We start from the raw sequence: 25,668 nt of genomic DNA, 5'->3' as shown, positions 1-25,668 counted from the left end.
ACACCTAGCAAGTAATACATAAATTATTGAGCTTCAAAAGACATACAGTAAAAATAGGGGTGCTGGGTAGTGGCGCACCTGGTTGAGTGCAGATGTTACAATGCACAAGGACCCAAGTTTGAATCCCTGGTCCCTACCTTCAGAGAGGAAGCTTTGCAAGTGGTAAAGTGGGCTTCAGGTGTCTCTTTTTCTCTCACCCTCTCTATCTTCCCCTTCCCTTTTGACTTCTGGCTGTCTCTATCCAATAATTAAAGTTAACAAAAAAAAAATCTTTAAAAGATACAATAAAAAAATACATTGCATTTTATTAGGTGCTGTTAAGTTCACATAGAAATATAAGCCAAGGCAGGGGGTAGACAGCATAATGGTTTTGCAAAGAGACTGTCATGTCTGAGGTTCTGAAGTCCCAGGTTCAAGCCCCCAAACACCATAAGCCAGAACTGAGCAGTGCTCTAGTAAAAATAAAATAAAATTCAAAAAAAAGAAAGAAATATAAGCCAGACAAGGGAGTTTGGGACAGGCAAGGCCTGGAGGAGTGAAGAAAATGCAATTTAGAATAATATACTCAAGGAAGATACGGCAAACTGAATTATTGTTCCCAACACTATTTGCCTGACCCTACAGAATATTTTCACCCCTATCCTTTTGAAATCAAGATTGGCCATAGGACTTAACACTGGTAAATGATATGCAAGCAGAAGTGACAGCTTTCCCAGTCACCACCTCTACTGCAGTCACCAAGCAATGTTGAGAAAGTAGTGGCCTCACTGGCCTGGTTTCCAGGACAGGAATGACCTGTCTCTACACGTAGCTTGACACAGAACTGCCATCAGTGGTTAGTAACCCCATGTGGTTTATATACAGATATTTGGGGCTTGATTGTTAAGCTGTATGTTGCTTATTATAACTTAGCCCATCTGTTGACCTTACTGACCTCTGAAAGAGGAAAAAGAAACAATTGTGCAGCTATGTGTGGGAGAAGCCATGTTCTCTGCAAAGGAACTGTAAATGCAAAGGTTCTGAAGAAGGAGCCTACTTTATGCACTCAAGAATCAGAAAAGAGGCCAGGTTTCTCCCATCCAAGTTACTAACCATAGCTGACCCTGCTTAGCTTCTGAGATAAGATTTAGGATGAAATAGCTATACATAAGAAGCCAGGTATAGATTTCAAGGTGGTGATGTAGTGATAATAGCACCAGTTGGACTTTTCATGTGGCCTCTAGGACTGGAAGCAGGATTTTTATTCTGCTCACACTGGATCCTTGCTCACTTCTCTTTAGTTCCATGGAGTGGGTTAACAGCCATGAGAAAAACAGAGGAGGGAATGGGGGAGGGGGGAGGAGTGAGATTGGAGCACAAAGATGCAGATTTGTAGAGCAGGGCCTCAAACCCATGTGGCATATATCCCATAATATACTGGAATTTATAGTGTCACCCATCTAGAGAAACTGCAAGTCCTCTGACATCTGACTTCTATCTGAAAAGAGATGAGTCAGCACCCTCAAAATGGGCTTGCTAATAAGTGACTAGCAGTGACTCTCTGCCTTGTTCTCATGGTCATGCCTTGCCTTAGAGCCGTGTATTGATAGTATACGGGAAGCCCTCAACCGATATAACCAAAGCATCAGGACCACACTTGTGTCATCTAGTGCCCTAACAAAGAGGCAGCTTCCCCTCTGAGCACTATAGGAAAGCCTGCAAGTCACCTGTTTCTTCTTTCCTTACATCTTGATCATTCCCCCTATTTAAATTGTGAAATCTTGTGTTTCTCTTGGCTCTGACAGCTTTGAAACCACAGATTCCTCCTCCTCCTCTTCCTCTTTTACCCTCCAGGATACAGTTGCTAGTAAAGGAGACTCTGAACAGATGAGACAGAGTGGATAGTTATTGATGCTGACACACAACAAGAGACAGAATTCTAAATATCAAACCCATTTAGATGAAACTTGAAGGGTAATAGGTTTCACAGACATAAAACCCTATTATATATTTTTCAGCCACCAACCGCAGATACTTCTGGAGGAGGAAGCTCCCATGAAACGTCTGAGTTTTTAAAGGCCAATGGCATCTCACAGAAAATAAACATTCATCTCAGATGTGCCATGCTGATTCAATGCCTTGGATTACTAAAGTCAAGTTAGTCATCTGTTACTCCTAAAGACATAAAGTTATTTAGGTTTTGTGTGAATCTGAAACATCTAGATGTTATCTCTTGTGTCCTAGATCAATAAGATTTTAACCAATGAATGTTCTAACAGATAGGTGACCGTTAAAAGCATCCCCCCCCAAAAAAAATAGCATTCCCCTACCAAGCCCTGCCCCCCACCCACCTTTTTCTTGTCAATTCCTGAAGAAAGTCTATTCATTATAGAAAACATATGGACATTCCTGTGACTGGGGAGTTGATGCAGTGGGCATAGCATAGGACTTGTATGCCTGAGGTCCCAGGTTTGATCCCTGGCGACCACATATGCTACTGTTGTGGACTCTGACTCTCTCTTTCTCTCTGTCTCCCTCTCTCCCCCTGTCTCCTTCCCTCCCTCTCTCTCTACCTCTCCTGGATTAAACATTTTAAAGAATAAAAGCAAAAGTGGGGGTGGGTAGTAGCGCAGCCAGTTAAACTCACATAGTATGAAGCGTAAGGACCATCTCAACGATCCCAGTTCAAGCCCCCAGCTACCCACCTGCAGGGGGTGGGGGGATCGCTTCACAGGTGATGAAGCAGGTTCTGTATATATCTGTTTTTCTCTCCCCCTCTCTATTTCCCCCCTCCTTTTTCAATTTCTCTTTGTCCTTTCCAATAAAAAAAATAACAAAGTAAAATAAACCAAAAAAAAAACCAGAAAATAAAAATGGCCTCCAGGAGCAGTGGATTCATAGTGCCAGCACCAAGCCCCAGCAATAACCCTGGAGGAAAAAAAAAAAAAGCAAAAGGGAAATTCCACCCAATTTTATTAATGACAGAGTCATAGGAGGTTAAGCCCTTGCTGAACAGAAATAAAGCCATCTCAAGGTCTTAGAAGGAAAGAATTTTCTGGCTTACACATGCTCTTGCACGTGTACATGCACTCTTTGTGTTTTAATATGGCCTTTACTGGGTTCCTACACAGAGAGAGACGGCTCATTTTTCTCTTCTTATAAAACCACCAGATTAGGACCCCGCCTTTAGAACCTCTTAATCAGCCGTGCGCGCGCTGCTGCACCTGACCAAGTGCACACAATATTATAGTGCATGAGGATCAGGGTTCCAGTCCCCACTCCCCACCTGTAGCCAGAAAGCTTTACAAGTGGTGAAACAGTGTTGCTGGTGTCTTTCTCCCCCTCTAACTTCCCCCTTCTCTCAATTTTCCTTTTTGTCTATCCAGTAAATAAATAAAATAATTTAATAATTTAAAAAAGAACCTCTTGGTCTCACTTGCCTTCCAAGAGTCCCATTACTAGATGCAATCACATGTTAGAACTCCAGGAATTTCAGAGAGATTCATTTTATCCCGCCGCATAGTGATAGGCAGAAATAGTGTTCCAATAATCTTCAGCTGTGGCCAGGGAAGTGGCTCAGTAGGTAGAGTGCAGGATTTGTATCCATAAAGCTTGTAGTTCAGTTCAGGGCACCACATGTGCCAGAACAGTGCTCTGGTCTCTTTCTTTCATATACAAAATAAATAAATAAATAATAAATCTTTTTCCAGCTTTTTTTTACTTTTTAAATTTTTTATTTATAAAAAGGAAACACTGACAAAACCATAGGATAAGAGGGGTACAACTTCGCACAGTTCCTACCACCAGACCTCTGTATACCAACCCCTCCCTTGATAGCTTTCCTATTCTTTACCCCTCTGGGAGTATGGACCCAGGGCCATTATGGGGTGCAGAAGATTGAAGGTCTGGCTTCTGTAATTGCTTCCTCACTGAACATGGGCATTGACTGATCGATCGATACTCCCAGCCTGTCTTTCTCTTTCCCTATGAGGAAGGGCTCTGGGGAAGTGGTGCTCCAAGGCACATTGGTAGGGTTGTCTGTCCGGGGAAGTCTGGTCGCATCCTGCTAGCATCTGGAACTTGGTGGCCGAAAAGAGAGTTAACATACAAAGCCAAACAAATTGTTGAACAACTGTGGACCTAAAGGCTGGAATAGTGCAGATGAAATGTTGGGGGGGGTCCTCCATTCTGTAGATAGCTAGTAGCCATATTTTAGTTATATTTCAAAGGGCCTGTAGCTATACTAGTGATTTGTTTGTTTGTTTGTTTGTTTGTTTTGCCTGAGCCTGAAATCTGATATGCAGGTGGATCCAAGTTATTGTCTGGGGAGATGATGTCATGGCTGGGAAAAGGATCAGAAAGCTGGATCAAGGAAGAGAGTAGCTCCGTAATATGAAAAAGGGGTATAAAAAAGTGGCAAAAAATACAACAAACTTCAACAAACTATAGTGAAACATGAAAATAGTCACGATCTGTTGGTGACAAAATCACAGGCACTTCTGCTAGTATGTCTATTGCCTATGTGCATCTTGGAAAGAAATGCTTAATTTCAGGTAGAGCTTACTGAAAATAAATGTCTGGCTTTCTTCTCATCCAAGTTCATAGCCATACTGAATTTCTATTCAAGGACCTCAAATTAAGAACTCCTGATACATACAAATAAAATATTCTATTATTGAGCAAATAAAGGGTCAAACCTCAAGATGGTGGAAACAGATTGTAAAATCAGCTAATTGAGCCAGTCACTTGGGGCAAAGAAGTATATTGAACTGAAAGAGACATGCTCTGCTCTTCCCTTGGTTTCTTAGATTTTTGAATGTGCATTTATTTGCTTACTGAACTCTGTTTTTTCTTACAGACAACACTAACTTAAATACTGAGCAAAAAGATTCCTGGACCTCTGAGAACTCCTGGCTTGACTTTTCAGTGAATGACCACGTAGAAATCGAGAGAGAAGATGATGAACTTCGGAAATCCTTGGATACATTCTATGAAATGTTTAGCCACCCACAGCCAACCTCTGGAAATTCACTCTCCACATCTGTCTGCCAGTGCCTGACTCAGAAAATCAATGAACTGAAAGACCAGGAGAACCAAAGGTATGCCCTCCGCAGTTTCCAGATGGCCCGGGTCATCTTCAACCAGGATGGCTGCTCAGCGTTACAGAAGCACTCTAGGGATGTCCATTTCTACCCATCGGGGGAAGGAAGCATGTCTCTGGAAAATGAAAAGGAGACCCCAGGACTTTCAAAAGATGTTATTCATTTTCTCTTGCAGCAGAATGTGATGAAAGACCCATGACCGGAGCCTGGTAGAAGAGGCAGGCAAAACAAGATATGGAGGGGAAGCCATGTGGCCATTGCTATCTGTGTGCTACCCAGACTCTCTAGCCGATGCTGTGTACCTGACCACCCTCCCCACCACCACCACATACACACAGGCCTGACGTCTGAGCCAATTCATCCCCTGTGGAGACTCAGCAGTATCTGAGAGCTCCCATAGCTACTTCCCATGCTACCCTGCTACTCCCTTTGACTGAAGACCAATGGCTTATTGGTTTGAAGGCTCAAAACTCAGCCACTTTGCTTCACAAAAGAACATGCACTGAGGCATTTTTTATTTTCCACAGCTCCACTCCATATCAACCAAGGTGGGGCCTTAACAAGAAAGCACTCCTTTGCTCGATTCCTTTCCTTTACCTGTCCTCCTTTTTCTATTCTTTTATGTCTTCCAGAAGCCTTTCTTATTCCTATTTATTAATGAGAAAGATAGATAGGAGGAGAGAGAGAAAGAACCAGACATCACATGTATTGCTGGGGATTGAACTCAGAACCTCATGCTTGAGAGTCCAATGCTTTATCCACTGCACCACCTCCCGGACCACCAGTTCTTTAGTAAATCTCTTATATCAGAATTGTTGGCTCAGTGTCTTCTTATGACAGAACTCAATCTAAAAAAAACTCAATTCAGCTTGATGACTCGCCTGAAGACTACAAATTCCTATGCTGAATCAAATGTAGGGATTGTGCCAAGTTGTAAAACTGCAACCATGTGATTAAGAACATATAACCCAAAATAATATAAAGACTTACATATGACTCCCAAAAGCATATCACATCTTAATTATACTGTGGCCACTCTGAAGCCAGAATACTGTGTTTTATAATACTAACCAAATTGAGAAGGAACATTTGGACCATCTTAAGTAACAGCTAACATTCACAAATTAAAAAAAAAAAAATTTCATCTTCATCAGATTGCAAATGTGAGAGGTGAGAAGAAAACAAATGAATGCCACCCACAAAGTGTGTGTAAGCTCCATTATGATATTCAAGGCTGACAAAATTGGTAATTTGTGGTGGTGGAGAAAATAAAGAGAAGCCTTGGGCAAGTAGTCTTCTCAACTTTTCCCCCTTTTGCTTGCTTCCTTTTCCACCTTCTGAACAGTTGTTCCCTCACCCCTGTGCTGCCCTTGCTTCTGACACTCTGAGCTCCATCTGCAAGTATTTGTCCAGAACCAGTGCTCCCTGCCAGCTTCCCCTGTCCTCCAGGCGAGCTCTGCCTCACTAGGAAACAGCTTTAAATAGCCAGTGCAGGCTCCTGCTGGCAGATGCTCTGCTCCATGGGTCATGTCCTGAACCCCTATCTGAGATGCAGTTGATAGAATGACATCACCAAGCACTGGGCTGTGAAACTTAATTGGAAGCTTTATACTAATTCCTGGCTTGACAGTTCTTTGAACAAATTACATTAATAGAAAGGGTTATATGATTTGTTTGAGGGAATAACAAGAGGAGCTGGCAACACAGTGCAATTAGATTTTGAGAAACTTTAGGTGAAATTTAATTGGCATGGCTCCATAAGCTTCCCGGAAAGCGGATTATGCAAATAAGCGGGTCAAAAGTATTCTAAAAGTAAGTGTGCCTTCTCCAGCAGGTCTGTTGGGAATTCTTAGACAGAGACAGAAACATTTTAAAGATCAAGATTTATATACCAAGGCTTCCAGTTCTGGGTAGATTAGAAGTAAGAAAAAAGTGTTCCAGATTAAAGTACAAAAAACCACTCTCAGGAGACCTAAATGGTAGGCATTAGCAAATACACAGGTCTTGTACAGACTTTGAGAACGCAAGACTGCAGATTTTCCTGTGACAAGCAGTTGTCTCTATCTTTCCCTCATGGGCTTCTGCTATTCAGCTGGCCTCCAGATAACCGTGAAGCCAGTGGAACCTAGACCTGAAGATCTGAAAATCACATTTAAGTCACTAGTTTTATTGTTTATTAACATCAAGTAAATTAGTCGATATCCTTAAAGAATGGTTTTGATATTATCTGCTCTCTGAAATGCTGGAGCTTAGTTTCCATGGTTGCCAACAGAAGGAAACTGTTATTTAATTTTTCTTCTGTAAGGACAAAAGGTACAAGCTACTTGAATCCTCATGCAGAAAAACAGCAGATATTATTTGACAGTGAGTTTTTAGTATTAGTAATTTTGTAATCCTTGTTAATAAAGTGCTTAAGGTACTCAGAAAGAGTAGATCCTGAAAGTAGAGATTTCTAAGTCTAAAAACCAAAACCACCTTAGATTGAAAAGAGCATGGTGTGTGCTGATTTGTATCTGAGTAAGTGCTTGTGACAGTTCAGTACAAGCTATTTGATTCCCTGTAATCTAGCTGCTTAATTTGATCTTCATGAGGTTAAGAGAGCATTTTTCCATTTATGTCTGTTTACCTTTAGTAAGACTAAAAGGTAAGGATATTGAGACTCTGACCTTTGGCTTTATTACCAGTTCTGCCCATCAGATCCCTTCACCAGTGTCATAACATACTAAACCATACATCTATGTATGTGTGTGCATGTATGTATGTATGCATGTGTGTATATGGAATTGAGGCCTTGTGCATGTGCAGTTTCACTGTTCCTGGTCATTTTTTTTTTTTTAAATTCAGATGTCAGGCAGAGATAGCATAATAGTTACACAAAGAAACTCTCAAGCCTGAGGCTCCTAAGCCCCAGGTTCAGTCCCCTGCACCACCATAAACCAGAGCTGAGCAGTGCTCTGGTTAAAAAATAAATAAAATAGGAGGTCGGGTGGTAGCGCTGCTAGTTAAGCTTACTTGATAGGAAGCTCAAGGATCCCTGGCTCCTCACCTGCAGGGGAGTCACTTCACAGGCGGTGAAGAGGTCTGCAGGTGTCTATCTTTCTCTCCCCCTCTCTGTCTTCCTCTCCTCTCTCCATTTCTCTCTGTCCTATCCAACAACAATGACATCAATAACAACAATAAAACAATTATAATAACTACAACAACAATAAGACAAGGTCAACAAAAGAAGAAAAAAGCAACTTTAAAAGATGAAAAAGGGATAGTCGGGTGGTAGCACAGCTGGCTAAGCGCACGTGGCGTGAAACAGTGAAGCAGGTCTGCAGGTGTCTATCTTTTTCTCCCCCTCTCTGTCTTCCCCTCCTCTCTCAATTTCTCTCTGTCCTAGCCAACAACAACGACATCAATCATAACTACAACAATAAAACAACAAGGGCAACAAAAGGGAATAAATAATAAATTTAAAAAATGAAAAAAGGGGAGTTGGTCAGTAGTACAGCCGGTTAAGCGCCTGTGGCGCGAATTGCAAGGTCCGGCTTAAAGATCCTGGTTTGAGCCCCAGCTCCCCACTTGCAGGTCTGCAAGTGTCTTTCTCTCCCCCCTCTGTCTTCTTCCCCTTCTCTCTCCATTTCTTTCTGTCCTATCCAACAATGACATCAATAACAACAACAATAACTACAACAATAAAACAACAAGGGCAACAAAAGGAAATAAATAAATAAATAGTTATTTAAAAAGATAAAAAATAATAAATTCAGGTGGGGCAGGGGAGACATCACAACATTAAAGTTTTCTCTGTCATCATAGCATATCACTCAAGTGCCAGCGTTCAAACCTAGGTTGCACACATGGCAAGGCATGTGCCCTACTCAGTGAGCTATTTCTCTGGCCTTTATCATATCAGTATCCTTACTGGCCTGTATCTCTTTCCCTGGAGGGGCAGGGCTCTGGGGAAGCGGGACTCCAGGACATATTGGTGGGGTCGTCTCTTCAGGGAAGTCTGGTCGGCATCATGCTAACATCTGGAACCTGGTGGCTGAAAGAAGAGTTAACATATAAAGCTAAATGAATTGTTGACTAATAATGAACCTAAAGGCTGGAATAGTGCAGACGAAGATTTGAGGGTCTCTACTTTGTAGATAGTAGTCCTATTTTAGTTATATTCCAAAGGCCCCATAACTATACTAGTGTTTTTATTTTTTGTTGTTGTTTATTTGTTTGTTTTTCCTGAGCCTGGCATCTAAAATGCAGGTGGATCCAAGTTTGATGTCATGGCTGGAAAAAGGACCAGAAAGCTGGATCAGGGAAAAGAGTAGCTTCCAAATATGGGAAAGATGTATAAGTATTGTTGACTGTAAACCCCATCAATCTGATCTGTGACCCATATTCAGCTTAGGAGCCTATGTGACCTCTGCATCCCTGTAGATCTGAGCTCACATTCTGTGGTCATGAGTAGGAATACACCAAGCTGCCCCAATTTCAGGACCCGTCTTCCTCAAGTGGAAGATAGCTTCCCTTCGGAGGATGGAAAACATTCTCTGCAGTTGTTGATCCATGTTGAGGGCAAGGCCCTATGGAGGCCCACAGAGGGGTCTATTGTGTTGTTCCTGATAGAGATGACCTGTAACAATGGAGAGGGGGATTTATTCAAGGTCTAGGCCCATCAAGTCTGTTTGGGAATCTCAGGACTCCCGGACTAGGGCCCCAGCTGATGGGTGGCCTGATAGTGACTAAAGAGTCATCGTTAAAGTATGCCAGTCTCTTGCCCTTATTCAGCTGTTAATAGTCCTTACTTTGCTAAGGTTAGCTTTGGAGTGAGTGAGAACTGTAATAGGAAGTAGGTGAGGAGGGTATCTAAGTCTAAGTAGACACTATTTCATTATGAACTTTATGGTGTCTTTTTAGGTCTTTCTACTTGCATGCTGCATATACTAACTCACTGCAGACAATTGTGAATTTTTGCTATCAGGTACATATTTTGCCCAAGTTTATGGATACATGTGAACATATGCCTTATCTCATGGGACCTGGTCTATATCTAGGTTTTGGGACTTTGGTAGGAAGTGAACCAACCAAAATGGAATTAGAGATTCCTGTGAAAGGAAAGGTCTTACCCGAAAAATGAGGCTAAAGGGTTGACATTCCACACCTCACATCTCTGGACACAGTCTGAAGTGAAGCATGCTGAGGTGGTACTCACTGTTTGATTAGGTTGAGATTAGCAGATGCAATATCATTTGGTATGAACTGAGAAAAGCATGCAGGAAAGTGAGCCCCACCCTAGAGGTTCCAGGACTGGGGAAATATAGGCTCTATAGAGGAAGCAGGAGGTTCCTGCTGACTTAGGGTTTAAGAAGGCAATAGATAGTTACTACTGTAATCAAATTATTTGGCAATTGGGTTAACTTTGAAAATCCCTTTGTTTGGATTTGCTGTATCATATACATCACCATAATTTATGTCCTTTGACATTATTTGTATATATATAGCTGTAACAAGGGTCTTTATAAGGCCCTCAGCAGTTAATGTTTTTTTTTTCTTTTGTCATTTTATTGGGGGGAGGGGTAATAGTTTATAGTACAGTTGTTGGCACATTGGTACAATTTCTCATCTACCCCAATAGGTATCTACAAAACATTCTCACCCTCGGCTTAGATCCTTTTCCACCATCATGCACTGGGACCCCAAAATCTCCACCCTAAATTCAGCCCATTCCCTGCCCTCCTTCCCCGGAGTTCTTCGCTTTAGTGCAGTACAACAAACTCAGTTCAAGTTTTCCTTTGTGTTTCCCACAGAGACACAGAAGGAAAAAGGCAGAGGGAGAGAGTCAAAGAGCACAGCGCTGAAGTTTCCTTCAGTGCAGTGAGGGCCAGGCTTGACTGAACCTGGGATCGTGCACATGGCAAAGCAGAACACTACCCAACTGAGTTTTTGCACTGACACAGTAGTTTCCATCCACTTACCTGCCTACCTATACAAAATGTGTCTTAAATGCTTTTTAAATTCTAGGTTGCAGTGAATTTGGAGGTGGCCCCATTTGCTCCATACTCACTAGTTCCTTATCTGTCAATTTTCTGTCCTCTAATGTCACTGTTGCTCACTCGTAACCCTTTGCTGTCATGTCTGTCATTCAGACACCTCCCTTGAAAATAAGGCACTTGTCAAACATCCCCCCCCCCAATCCTGGCAGGGCCTGTAATGTCCAGCAGTGAGGACTGGCTAGGTGAACTATAACACGCCCACATCATGGACTGCTATGCACCTGTGGAAAGAACTAGGAATTAAAGCATGTAGACAGCATGTTTTGGGACAGACAAGGGTTCTCTCCTAGAACATCCAGAAGCATTGAAACTATACTGACACCTCAATTTTCTCTCCCCAGCTCATCGCTGAATTTCTCACCTCCAGAATGTAAGATACTAAATGTATGTTTGTCACTTATTGCAATAGCAATATTAGAATCTGACTCTATTATTAGCAATATAATCAGCAACTAGTGATGGTAACTTCAGTCAACAAGCAATTTGATCAAAATCCTGAGCTACTTCTAATTCCAGGGAAGATAGACTCACTTTTCCTAGTTCCTACTACCTAAATACAGTCAAATAGTACAGGAAAAATTCAACAGGTAATCATATAGGTTCTCCTTACAGTGAAAAAAAAAAAAAAAAGGAAAGTAGAACTGCCTAGGAACCTCAGGATGTGGAGAAGGAAATCACTGAAAACGTCATGGGTTTTCTTTATATCTTCCATAGACCCTGGGCACTAGCCAGTCTGAACCAACAATAGTCAGAAGTGAGAGAGAAAGAAATGGAAAGAAGCAGGAAATAAGAATAAAGGAGATAGGAAGGGAAATGGGGCTAGGCAAAAAGAAAGCCTGCTCTTTCTAGCTAAAGTACCATAAAAAGAATCCCAGAAGGGACTTAGTGGGAGACAGTCCAGTGACAGAAGCAGGCCCAACTTGTTCACAGAAGCAGCAACAAGCAGAAATGAGTAAGCCATCCATCACTCACACCACAGTCACAGACAGCAGTAGACTGAGCTGCCCACAGTAGTGACAACAACAAAACCCAAGTGAGGGGGTTGGGTGGTGGCACACCTGGTTGAGCGCACATGTTAAAATGCTCAAGGACCTGGGTTCGAGCCCCCAGTCCCCACCTGCAGGGGAAAAGCTTTGCAAGTGGTGAAGCAATGCTGCAAGTGTCTTTCTTTCTCCTCTATATCCCCCTACCCTCTTGATTTCTGGCTGTCTCTAGCCAATAAATAAAGATGATTTTAAAAATTTTTAAATAAAACCCAAGTGAATGAAACCATCCATGCCTAACTCCACCAGCAACAGAAAGTTGAATCTGCCTTCACCAACAAGAATAGTGAAACCCAGGCATCAAGCCTGTCCCCTGTCTTATATCATGTGATAACAGGCAGATTCCTCCACCAGCACAGACAGTGTTAGCATGACCAGTGTCCCCCAGTCCTCCATGCAGTGGTAGAAGGTGACCCAGAGTGTCCCCAACACCTGCCTAATAACTCCTGGCAGCCCGGGAAAGCTCCCTGACCTCTTTGGGCACTGCTTGTAGGGATTCAGTAGGATGTTAAGCAGAGCCAAATGAACAAAGAAGACCAGAAAACATTGAAAGGCTCAAACAAATTGTTGCTGAAGCTAGTACCCCCAAAAGTTAACCCAAAACTAAACAGTCTGGCTACCGGCTAAAATAGAGGATTTTATCCTAAGTAGTCAGTAGTCTCTCAACATGATATCCAGGGTATAATTGAAAACCACTTGTCCTATCCAAAACCAGGAACAATACAACTTGAGTGGGAAAAAGGTCCTAACTGACACCAGTGGTGGGATGAATCAAATACTGAAACTGGCAAGAATTTTAAAGTAGCAACTATCAAAATGATTTCAACAAGTAATTATGAAATCTCTGGAAACATGATAGACAACCTCAATGAAGAAACAGAAATTACAGATAACCAAGTGGGAATTACAGAAATTGAAAGTTGTATTTTTTTTAATTGGGACTAGAAAAAAATAACAAAATAAAATTGGGACTGGAGAGGTATTTCACTGGGTGGGACACCTGCCTTGCCATGCACACAACCCAGGTTTAAGCCATATGGGAAGTGCCATGGCATCAGAGCAAGTTCTGCTGATGTGGCCTCTCTCTGTCCTTTTGAATGAAAAACCAGGCCAGGTACAGTGCAAGACCTAGGCTACATACACACTAAACGAGTTTCAGCAGATGGACTCAATGGTGCTGTAGATCTGATATCAGGGCCATCCTCTATGAGCATATGTGTATCTCCTTTCCTCAAAGAGAGAAAGTTCTTGAAAGAGAGCTCGTCTTACCCAGGCGAGGCACAGACTAGTGCTAGGTAAATATTGATCAAGATAATTAATTTGTCTTGGAGTCACATCCCCCTCCTTGTTCAGCCTTCTGGTGGAGTCATCTTAATACCATCTTTCTCTACCATATAATTTAAATTATATCACTTTCTACCAGGAGCAAGGAGCATATAGTGGGAGATGGGGGCTTGTATGTTTTGAGAGGCAACATGGCAGAAGGAAGAGTCCAACCATAGATGACGTCATAGGCAGCGCCACTGCCATTAGGATGTCCAGCAAGGCGTGTATGACTCCCCCAGGCCTCATTTCTATCTGCAAAATGAGAACATTAGCAAAGCTCCAAGTCCCCTCAGGCTCAAACATTCTGTGACAAATTTCCCTAAGGGTAGATCCAGGAAACTGTTTTTGGCATTGTTTGAACACTGTGCCGTTACTGTATAGAGAATTAAACTATTGCTCATAACAATTCATTTCCTGAGCTTACCCTATCAGTCAGTGTTGATTAAGCATCATCTATTTGTAGAGCCCTGGCTTGGGTGCTCTGGGGCCACAGATAATGATTATCTCAAAGGATCCTTAGCCTTAAAGAGTTTGGTATATCATCAGAGTTTATTATGTAATAAAAACCCACTAAGCTCATGGACCAGCAAATTGCTTTCTGCTTGTTTACCTGATTACTTTTGAAAACTAAAGTTTTACTGGAACCATTGTATATAATCCCTATGCGAGCTCTGGAATATATGTGTCATTTCTGTGTTGTTATATTTGAAACACACTACATATACAAATTACATATTAAATGTAGATATTAATCAGTGTATTTTAAAGATGTATTAATTTACTTTTTAAAATGGATTGACTTATTAGTAAATGAAAGAAAGAGAGTCAGAGTACCACCCTAGAATATATGCAGTTATATTCAGGGTTAGAGTCTCAACTCGGGACCTCGTGCTTGCAATACCTATGCTATACCAGTGCACAACCTTTCAGGCTGTGAGGTTTCCCCCCCTCCCGAGCTCAGCTCTGGCTATGGTGGTGCAGGGGATTGAGCCTGGGACTTTGGAGCCTCAAACATGTAAGTGTGTGCATGTGTGTGTGCATGTGTACATGCATGCGTGTTAAAGCATTGCTTCATAAGCTGTGAGTGGTAAGAACACTTTTGCTCAGTTTCCAGTCTCTCTTGGACCAGTGCCAATACAAAACTCCTGTTCATGCCACACCCAACTTACCATGCAAGTTAAACTCTGTCCCCAAACTGGGTCCTATCCTAGTCAATGAGACAATCCACTAATCACTTCTTGGATGCCATGGAAATGTCAGAGTATAACAGTTTCTTCTAAACACTTATGTGTACTTTCTGTCTTATCACAGGCCACCAGCACACAATTTAAAGACTGACACTGATTCACAAACCAAGCTTTTTGAGTGGTGTGGTAATAGAGTATTTAAAGCAAATCCAAAGCACTCTTTTTTTTCACCTGTATATTCAGTATGTGTAGCTTATAGGTAAGAACTGAAGATTACATATACATATCACAGTATTTCTAATACCTCCAAGAAAATTACTGATAATTCTTTAACATCACCTCATACTCAGTCCATGTTCAACTTCCCCTACCATTTCCTAATGCCTTCTTAAAGTTAGGTTGGTTGAATCAGGCTCAAGACAAGGATTTACTACTACATTTTGTAGATGGGCCTGTTATAGCCACTTTCAACTCCTCTCCTTTAAAAGCTTCTTGAAATACTCTCCAAGTAGATTAGTTTACCATTAACTCTGAAAGTTTTCCTGATCCATGTGTCAATGATTTTTTCCCTGCCTTTGAGTGACCATGGAAGGATTCAAAATCAATGATTTCTCCCCCTTGTTAAGAAAAAAAAATTAAGCTATGCATGTTCTGACCATGTTTCCCAACTCCAGACTTATTTTTATGAATGTGAAACTATTTTGATTACTATGTGAAAGTACCAGTTACTCTGTCTATGCTACCATCTCTGATTCTGTTACCTGTGAGGCTATTCAGATAGATGAAACCTGTGAATATTGTTGAGTAATATCTGGATTTTTTTTTTTTACCTTAATAGGTCCCAAATTAGAGTCTACCAAAGACATTTACCTCTTTGGAGATTTACCCACATGCATGGTGACTAAATAATTGATTTGCACCAGATTCAACTGTGAGCTTCATATAATGAAGTACTTTTCCACTAGCCCATCTCCTCTCTTGAAGAATACAGAAACCCACGTAGCTTTGAAACTCTGCTGACATATTTTATGTGGAATCACGGAATTTTAGAGCAGAAAAGGGAACTTAGCAACTATCACTCTTGAATATATCCGGCTTGAGCCCAGGTCTTTGCACATGATAGTGTATGATTTCAACTAGGTGCACCGATGTCCTGTCTCTTAATAACCAGGTTTTGAAAGTAGGTAGCATGTAAGGGAGACCAGTCAATAGGAGTATAGCTGAGGTCATACTGCTGAGACAGTCTAAATATGGCTCTGTAGTTGGACCCACTGCAGCTGAGTCCAGGAACACAGATGCCACTACTATTGTAGAATTCTGAACTGTATCTGAGTCTAAATTAAAAGTCTTCTTTTAGTTTGCCTCTGATTTGCTGAGGGTGATCATATGATTGTCTTCTGGCAACCAGAGGTCAGGGAAAGATTCATCTGATGACCACTTTATCCCCCCACTTGAACTTCTGTTCACTATAAATATAGCCAACAGAAGTCATTGTATTTTACAAAATATGTAGATATTTTCTACTACCAAAATGGATGACATTCCCAAATAGCACTGTTCTAAGTGAAAGTTGGCAAAGGTTTTAACCTCGTTGAAGAGAACATGGTTTCTTCCTATACTGGTGGTTCAGTGAGCATCTTCTAGTCTAGTTTCTGGGAACAAACCAAAGATGAATCATTTACCTGACTTTTATTATGATGCTTGGTGTGAACAAGTGGCTTCCAGGGATGTTCACACTTCTTCCAATAGTGATTGGATTTATACTTGAATGCATTCCAACTTGCCATGTATCAGATTGAAGCAAAGATGAACTGAAATAAGGGAGACATGTTGAGGCAATAGCCAAGATTCCACTATTATCTCAGTATTTCTAATGGTTCTCAAATTCTGTAGTGGGAGTTGATGTTGTGTGGCTAAGCAATATGAGATCAGGACTAACACTGTGACAGCTATTCCCAAGTGCACCAAATTTCTTTGTCGCCCTTGAGTTTCCTGCACTGAGGTAAGTGTGTTTGGCAGACTCTGTCTTCTTTGCTTTCTAATTGTCTTAGTGGTTTACAGGTGAAAAATAATGAGCCAGAGGGGCCTTCAGAATGTTTATTCACTGCTGGTGTGTTTTAGTTCAGGTTCTCTCAAATACAGAAAGGCAACTTCAAATGCAAGTCATTGATGTGCATAGGGAAACAGGGGAATGAGGCAGGAGAGGAGGTGCATTATCAAACAAGTTACCACTGTGAGTGACTGGAGCTCAGTTCTACTAGGGAACTCTGGGGATTAGAGCAGAGTATAAGTCTCAGAGTTATCCTGTACAAGGAATAAGGGAACTGGGGATCAGCACTCATTCCCAGTAGTCATTGCTCTGGTATTAAGAGTCTAGTTCCCTTTGAGAAAACATTGATTCTCAGTACCTCAGGACTGTATGTGTGTGGCAGAGCAGGTCCTGACTGACCACTAGGCAAAGCCTTCAGGTAAAGAGGCAGATGCTGTGGTCCAGGAGGTGGCACAGTGGATAAAGCATTGGACTCTCAAGTATGAGGTCCTGAACTGGATCCCCGGCAACACATGTACCAAAGTCATGTCTGGTTCTTTCTCCTCTTATCTTTCTCATAAATAAATAAATAAAACCTAAAAAAAAGGCAGATACTGGCAGTTAAGAGTCAGACTAGTTAATATGTTCAAAACACCCAGATCCAAGGAGCAGGGCACCCAGAGCATCTGCTATGCTGTGCTCTCTCATCCTCCAAACTTGTGGATAAACTTTTCTGTTTTCCATTCATTCAGAGTTCAGGACAAACAGAAGGTGAACATTTGCTGCCACCCCCAAATTTCTTATTGGTACAAATTGTTCATTCACTATTTGTTTATTTATTGCTGAGTAGCTGTCCATCCATGTTACAGGGCCACTCAATAAATACTCAGTAAAATCTCTGACTGATGACTTTATTCTGCTCAACACATCACCTAGATGCTTGAAAGTGATACAGTCCACAGCCAGTACAATTTTGGCTCATCCTTGTCAGATTTGATCTTTTGGAGAGATTTGAAGTTTGCTAGACATGATGAATTTTGGATAAGTACAGAATTGTGATCTAGAGGAATGTTATTATTTCTTACCTCCAGAGGAGAGACCAAGTTCCTTTAGGAACATAACTCCTATTTACTTAAATAGGATTTATTTAAGCTGTGAGTTAGTAACTTGTCAATCAATATCTGTGAGAGAAACTGTGTCCTCCATGAGTGAGGAAACATTGATTCAGTTTCTGCTATATGAATATTCTTCTAAAATTTACTGAATGAAGTGGTCTGGGGGGGTGGTACAGTGGATAAAGTATTGGACTGTAAAGCATGAGGAAAGCACTGATGAATGCTCTGGTGAGAGAGAGAGAGGGAGAGGGAGAATGAAAGAGAGGCTGAGAGAGAGAGAGAGAGAGAGAGAGAGAGAGAATGAGAGCGAGAGAAGAGAGATGCATGTGCCAAAGTAAAAAGTAAAAGACGTGGTCCGGGAGGTGGCACAGTGGATAAAGCATCGGACTCTCAAGTGTGAGGTCCTGAGTTCAATCCCCAGCAGCACATGTACCAGAGGAATATCTGGCTTTTTCTCTCTCCTCCTATATTTCTCATTAATAAATAAATAAAATCTTTTTAAAAAAAAAGTAAAAGACTGGGGTGGAGGGAGAGGATTCAGGTCCTGGAACATGTTGGACCTAGAGGGGATTGAATTGTTGTATAGAAAACTGAGAAACATTACACATGTACAAACAGCTCAATCCCTGAGTTCAGTCCCTGGCAGCATATGTACAAAAGTGATGCCTAGTTTCCTCTCTCTCCTCCTGTACTTCTCATTAATGAGTAAATAAATTCTTTAAAAGTTGATGAATGAATTGGAAAGACTATCTGAAGCTTGCCATGTGATCTCACATTAGTGAAATGATGTCTTGTAATCTAATTTTTTTCTGGTTTCCTTTTTTTATTTTTCTGTTTTCTTTCATTTTTTTTCTACCAGAGTATCATCCTTCAAGAGACTGATAGATTTCAGAAGTACTTAACTCCATTAAAAAAATCTTGACTAAGTCATCAGGAAAATTCATTTGCCTTCAGCAACACCACATTTAGAGCCTTCCTAACAGAATACCCATTACCTGTGGTCTGTAAACTCTCCCAAATGAAGACAGGAGAAACACCCTAGATGCCTGTTTTCTGCATCTCTGTTTATTTTATATTCATTTTTTATTTCTTTATGGGGGATTAAGTAAAGTACAGCTGTTTGTACATCTGTAACATTTCTCAGTTTTCTACATAACAATTCAACCTCCTCTAGGTCCATCATGTTCCAGGACCTGAATCCTCTCCCTCCACCTCGGAGTCTTTTTCATTTATTATTTCTTTATTGGGGAATTAATGTTTTACATTTGACAGTAAATACAATAGTTTGTACATGCATAGCATTCCCCAGTTTCCCATATAACAATACAACCCCCACTAGGTCCTCTGTCATCCTTCTTGGATCTGTATTCTCCTTACCCACCCACCCACCGCAGTCTTTTACTTTGGTACATGCATCTCTCTTTTCTCTCTCTTTTCTCTCTCTCTCTCTCTCTCTCTCTCTCTCTCTCTCTCTCTCTCTCTTCCCTTCTCTCTCACCAGAGCATTCATCAGTGCTTTATGCTTTATGGTGGTACAGGGGATTGAACCTGGAACTTTGGAGACTCCGGCATGAGAGTCTGTTTGCATAACCATTATGCTATCTACCCCTGCCCAGAATCTCTCTCTAAGAAGCTCTATAAACATCTCTATTTTGACAGTAATTATATCTTAACTATGCTATTGATAGCTACAACTTTACCATCCATAATATCAGTTACATCTTCTACTTTAACATGTATAGCAACATCTCTGTGATCTACATCATTCATCTATCATTTCGTATATCACCAGCAATTATGAGCATGCTAGTAACATCAGATAGAATGATCTGTTAAATGTAAAATTAAGTTTTATTTATTGACAGAAGGAAGAGAGCAGATCACCTCTCAATTCTGGCATCTGTGGTACAGGGAGAGCAAACCTGGGGCTTCATCCATACAAGTCCTATGGCCTATGACTAACCTACCTCCCAGCCTGAAATTTTTTTAAAAATATTTATTTTCTCTTTTGTTGCCCTTGTTGTCTTTTCATTGTTGTTGTAGTTATTGTTGTTGTTATTGATGTCATCATTGTTGGATAGGACAGAGAGAAATGGAGAGAGGAGGGGATGACAGAGAGGGGGAGAGAAAGCTAGACACCTGCAGACCTGCTTCACCACTTGTGAAGTGACTCCCCTGCAGGTGGGGAGCCAGGAGCTCGAACTGTGATTCTTACTTGGGTCCCTGCACTAAGCACCACGTGCGCTTAACCCACTGCTCTACCGCCTGACTCCTCCAGCCTGAAATTTAACTCTTCCTCCTCTGACTGGTCACATGGAAAAAGGGATGAGTAGAACAGAGGTTGACCATTGCTAGTCTCACTTCCTAAATTGTAAGCAGAAGGTTTTGGCTGGCTTTCTTCTGACTTCAAAAGGCAATGTTGGGTCCTACAAGTGAAAATTGAAACATCTTGAATGTTGATCTGAGGCAAAATGATAAGTTAAACATGTGCCTGGTGAATTTCATTTATGTTCTTTTTTTGTTTGCCAGCCTCTCAGAACTAAAGGGCATCTGGAACAAATGCAGTTTTCTCTAATATGGGGATAAAGAATAATTTATTCTCAAAAGAGCAATCATGACACTTAGAGAACTTGATATGACACTCAAACTTGATAGCATCTTGTTCTGCCTGAACTGGTCTGGACTAGTACACAGATGGTAGGCACCAGGGAAGCCACAGATCCTGTTATTTTGCCCTGGGCTCTTTGAGTTTCAAGCAGCTAAAGGACTCTTGATTCCATGGCCAAAAAAAAGCTGCTCAGGTTCCCACATTCACTTAAGCCTCCTTGGGTATATGAACTGAACTGTCAGCCAAGACAAAAGTAAAGTGATAATTTTAGATGAAATGGAGGGCATGACTGATAACAAACAGGAGCAAATCACTTTGGCTTTTCTCCTTTTCCTATCTTCCTTTGTTTCCCTTTCTTTCTTTCTTTCCTTCTTTCTTTCTTTCTTTCTTTCTTTTCTTTCTCTTTCTTTTTTACTTTCATCTTTCTTCCTTTCTCTCTCTCCCTTTCTTTCTTCCTTTCTTTCTTTTCCTTCTCTCTTTCTTCCTTCTTCATTTCTTTATAGAGACAGAGAAGCCAGTAAGGTAGCAAGAGTGAGAGACCACAGTACTGGGGCTCCCTGCAATGTTGGGCTCAAATTTATGTTGCATTCATGGCAAAGCAGCACACTATTCAAATAAGCTATTTTTGTTAGCCCTCTTTTCAGGGCTGGGCTCAAACCTGGGTCCATACAATGCAGCACACTCCAAGTGAACTATTTTGTCAACTCTTTATTTTTCCTTTTTTTTTTTTTTTTTTTTGCCTCCAGGGTTATCACTGAGGCTCAATGCCTGCACTACGAATCCACTGTTCCTGGGTTCATTTTTTCCCATTTTTGTTGCCCTTGTCAAGAGGAGGGGAAGACAGGGAGAGAGAAAGATAAACACCTAGACCTGCTTCACCCACCATTTGTGAAGCGGTCCCCCCTGCAGGTGGTGGAGCTGGTGACTTGAACCAGGATCTTTACGCCAGTCCTTGGGTTTCACACCGTGTTCACTTAACCTGCTGTACTACCACCTGCCCCCTTCTTTACTTGAATGAGTGAGAGATAAAGAGAGAAAGACCAGAGGGCTGATCAGCTCTGACTTGTTGGGGATTGAACCTGGGACCTTGAAGCCTCAAGCATGAACATGTTTTTTGCATAGCCATTATGCTATCTAGCCAGCCCTTATTTGTGTATTTTTAATGAATAAGAAACATGGCAGTTTAATAGTCCAAAGAACTGTAACCTGTAGCAGATGTCTAGACATTATTAGATGTTAGTGAATGTTACTGAGTAGTTTTTTAATTATCTAATTATGAATCAAATCAGCAAGTCTAACCACATTTACCAAAAATAAGAATTCAAAGTCACCAATTTACGCATTTATTTTATTTTCAAAAATCCTATTTTTTGGAACATCATTCTTAGGATCTGTATAAAATACACCATAAAAGTATAAAGGGTTTTGGGGGGCAGGCGGTGGCCCACCTGGTTAAGCACACACATTGCTCTGTGCAACGTTGCAAGATCAAAGCCCCTAGTCCCGCCCCCTACAGGGGGAAAACTTCACAGGTGGTGGGGCAAGGCTACAGGTGTCTCTCTGTCTTTCTCCCTCTCTCTCTTCTTCTCCCATCTCAATTCCTCTCGGTCTCTATCCAGTAATAAATAAATAAAAATGTTTAAGAAAAAAAATAATAAGTATAAGGGTTTTAAAAATGTGGGCCAGCCCCAACTACACTTTGGGAAACTTTAGTCCTGTGGTACCTTTTTCTCGCTCCATATCTCTCTCTCAACCTGAGTACTGTTCAGTTCTGGTTAATTTAGAGTAAGGTATTAAACCTGGGATTTTAAATCTCAGGCATGAAAGTCTTTTTCAATAACCATTATAGTTGCCCTCTTCACCCCTTCTCTCTTTTTAAAAAATTTTAAAATATTTATTTATTTATTCCCTTTTGTTGCCCATGTTGTTTTATTGTGTAGTTATTATTGTTGCTGTTATTGATGTCATTGTTGTTGGATAGGACACATAGAAATGGAGAGAGGAGGGGAAGACAGAGAGGGGGAGAGAAAAATAGACACCTGCAGACCTGCTTCACCGTTTGTGAAGTGACTCCCTGCAGGTGGAGAACCAGGGACTCGAGCCGGGATCCTTACACAGGTCCTTGCATTTTGTGTCACCTGCGCTTAACCCGCTGTACTACTGCCTGACTCCCTTTTTTTTTTTTTTTTTTTTTTTTTCCAAACCAGAGCACTGCACTGCTCTGCTCTGGCTTAAGGGAGTACAGGGGATTTAACCTGGGACTTCAGAGCCTCAGGCATGAGAGTCTCTTTATGTATAACCATTATGCTATCTCTCCCTACCCTTCACCCCTCTCTTTCTATCTGAAAAAGTCCGTTCAAAGCAGAGAAGGCCCAGATATAATAGCAACAACAAAATGAAAAGTACTTAGTAAAAGGCTTGCAAAACTTCTCAGAATAGCCTAAACAATTTTTGAAAAGCAAGCTGAAGGACGTGCTTGCTACTTACTAATTCACACACACACACAAAATTGTAATAGCAAAAATGGCAGTTTTACCATTTTCAGCCCATCTTGGATGGACCTTGAAAAATTCATGTTAAGTGAAATAAGTCAGAAACAGAAGGATGAATATGGGATGATCTCACTCTCAGGCAGAAGCTGAAAAACAAGATCAGAAGAGAAAACACTAAGCAGAACCTGAACTGAAGTTGGTGTATTGCACCAAAGTAAAAGACTCCAGGGTTGGTGGGGAGGGGGCGGGGAGAATACAGGTCCTGGAAAAGGATGACAGAGGACCTAATGGGGGTTGTATTATTGTGTGGAAAACTGAGAAGTGTTATGCATGTACAAACTAGTGTATTTACTGTTGACTGTAAAACATTAATCCCCCAATAAAGGGGAAAAAATTTAAATGTTTACAGCAGCATCATTCATAATATCCAAAAAATGGAAACAGTCCAAAAGTCCACAATATAAACAAACACACTATATGTATATCCATATAATTGAATATTATTTCACTTTAAAAAGAAGCCCCAGGAGCTGGGTGGTGGTACACCCTGTTAAGCACACAGGTGCTAATAACCACATTCTGGGATGGGGGGGAGATAGCACAATGGTTATATAAGAATCAGGTTCAAGCCCCTGGCCCTACCCCATCAAAGTAGAAGCTTCATCTGCAATGAAGCAGAGCTGCAGGTGTCTCTTCTCTGTCACCTCCTCCCCTCTCAACTTCTCTCTGTTCTATCAAATAAATAAATAAATAAATAACAATTTTAAAGGAAGAAATGGCCTCTGGGAATAGTAGATTGCATTTATTTTTTTGCATTGCTTTATTTTTATTTAATTTTGTTAATAAGAAAATAATAATAAAAACAACACAACAAATTGCTTCAGCAGTGAGTCACATTGCTGCTGGATTTGTGGATGTTCTGAGGTACATGCCCCCTCACTGAGCGGCAGGACTTAGGTACATGACTGTGTATTTACGAGTCTGTATACAGATATGTTCTTTTGTAAAACCAAGAAGAATCAGAGAGCTGGAAACCACCAGAGATCAGAAAGTATCAAGAGTCTTTCACCAGGCCATCCCAAAACGCTCTGCTCTTTTCCTCTTCTTCGCCTCTGTGTCTTCTGTGGTTCCTGTTCCAGCAGAATTTGGGACAATCCCAAATCTCTCCTTCCTCTTTTGCAGTTTCTCATCACCTTCAGACATTCTGTAGATGGAGGAGGAGACATTTAGACCAAATCTTTGAGCTCTTTGCCTCAGTTTATCAAGGTTAACCATAGGCTTGGTGTCATGTGATAGGCCTTTTTTTGAAACTGAAGAAATCCCAAATCTAGCTCCCCAGGCAGCCTTTTTACTCTCCAGACTCAAGGGTACATTGAATCGTTCAGCTCTCTTCTGCATTCTCTCAGCCTGGGACATTTCAGATGTAAGTTTAATCACTTTCTTCTCTGCTGTCATGTCTACGGTTTTTTCAGAGGATTTTTCTTCTTCTTGGACAGGTAGATCCAGGGGCTTTGGTTCTTCGTCCTCTGTTTCATCTCCCAGTACATCTTCTTCATTTGCCTCTTCTTCACCATGTTCTTCAAGATATGCCAGAAGCCTGTTGCTGACATCTTGATTTTTTTCCCCTTGGTCTCCAGGCCACGAGCAAGACATTCTTGCTTTAGTTCCTCAAGCTTCAGCTTATGGCACTCCACTGTTGCTGCTGCCATCTTGCTACCTCTCCACTCCACTGAGCTTCTGTTTTGCATTTCTAACCCCTTGTGAGCATCTTCTAGCTGCTTGCTCAGGGTCTGCAGGTGAGATTTGAGTTTCTTCCTGTGATGAAAAGCAGCCTCTTCAGTGGGGGTGACAGGGTGACCCTGCTGCTCACAGGACACCCTGCACTGGACACACACCAGCTGCAGCTCCTGCTCACAGAACAGGCTGAGCACCTGCTGGTGCTGCTCACACAGGGGCTGCTCCTGCTGCTGCTGCTGCTTCCTCTTGCTCCCTGAGCTGGGCAGCTGCTTCACCATGTCAACCAGGGTGCTCAGCTGGCTGTTCTTCTGCAGCTTCCTGTGGGCACAGTGGTGCTGGCAGACAGGACAGGGGAGGATGTCCAGCCGGTCCTGCCAGCGCTTCTGGAGGCAGGAGACACAGCAGTGATGCCCACAGTCTAGGGTTACTGGGTCTGTCAGCAAGTCCAGGCACACGTGGCAGCTGAACTCTGCCCTCAGATCTTTCAGGAATACTTGCTGGGCCATGGTGCAGGGGGCTCAATCCCAGGACACTTTCTGAGCTAGGCTGCTGTCCAGGAGCAGGGACAGGGGCTTTCAGCTTTTTCTCTGGCTTGAGAAGCTCCAGGAGGTTCTTGGGTCCACTGAGGCTGGAGTAGATTGCATTTATTATTATTTCCCATTTCCCTCTCCCTAAATTCACTGTATCACTCACCACCCAGGCCTTATTTATTTTTGTTGCCTCCAGCATTATCACTGGGGCTTGGTGTCTGTCTGCAAAATGAGTCCACTATTGCCAGAGGCCATAAACAATACAATAAAAAACAAGGGTAACAAAAGGGAAAATAAATAAATATTAAAAAGAAGTTTAAAATAAATAAGTAAATAGATAAACTGCACCCTTATCCCAGGAGTTCTCAAAAAATTTCTAATTCACCATCTATTTGGAATAGAAATTTCTGTTTCAGCAGCACTCCCACCAGCCACCCCATAAATATGATCATAGGATTTGTTGTTTCCATATGGAAAGAGAGC

At 41.6% G+C, this 25,668-nt stretch overlaps 2 protein-coding genes across 6 annotated transcripts in view; one reads left to right on the top strand and one right to left on the bottom strand.

The window, feature by feature from the left end:
• SHLD1 (shieldin complex subunit 1) overlaps window positions 1–6,327 on the top strand; it is a 92,524-nt gene extending 86,197 nt beyond the window's left edge. For 3 of the 5 annotated variants that reach the window (XM_007539598.3, XM_060186789.1, XM_060186798.1), the window contains one exon: window positions 4,838–6,327. In XM_007539598.3, the coding sequence (XP_007539660.3) occupies window positions 4,838–5,280 (443 nt within the window). In that variant the 3' untranslated portion in view covers window positions 5,281–6,327. Of the gene's footprint in view, window positions 1–1,997; window positions 2,137–4,837 lie in introns of all 5 variants that reach the window. The other 2 variants (XR_009548888.1, XM_060186818.1) reach the window with 2 other exon arrangements.
• A 17,420-nt stretch (window positions 6,328–23,747) lies between these two features.
• On the bottom strand, window positions 23,748–25,280 carry LOC103128699 (SAP domain-containing ribonucleoprotein-like). The gene is given in 2 exon segments (XM_060203028.1): window positions 23,748–24,532; window positions 24,535–25,280. Coding segments are annotated over 2 exon segments (1,176 nt in total). The 5' UTR covers window positions 25,162–25,280; the 3' UTR covers window positions 23,748–23,983.
• Window positions 25,281–25,668: the final 388 nt, after the last annotated feature.

The sequence above is a fragment of the Erinaceus europaeus genome, chromosome 1 (genome assembly GCF_950295315.1).
Source record: "Erinaceus europaeus chromosome 1, mEriEur2.1, whole genome shotgun sequence".
Taxonomy (NCBI): Eukaryota; Metazoa; Chordata; class Mammalia; order Eulipotyphla; family Erinaceidae; genus Erinaceus; species Erinaceus europaeus.
The sequence above is the reverse complement of the archived record's forward strand: the minus strand, read 5'-3'. Positions and strand labels throughout refer to the sequence as shown.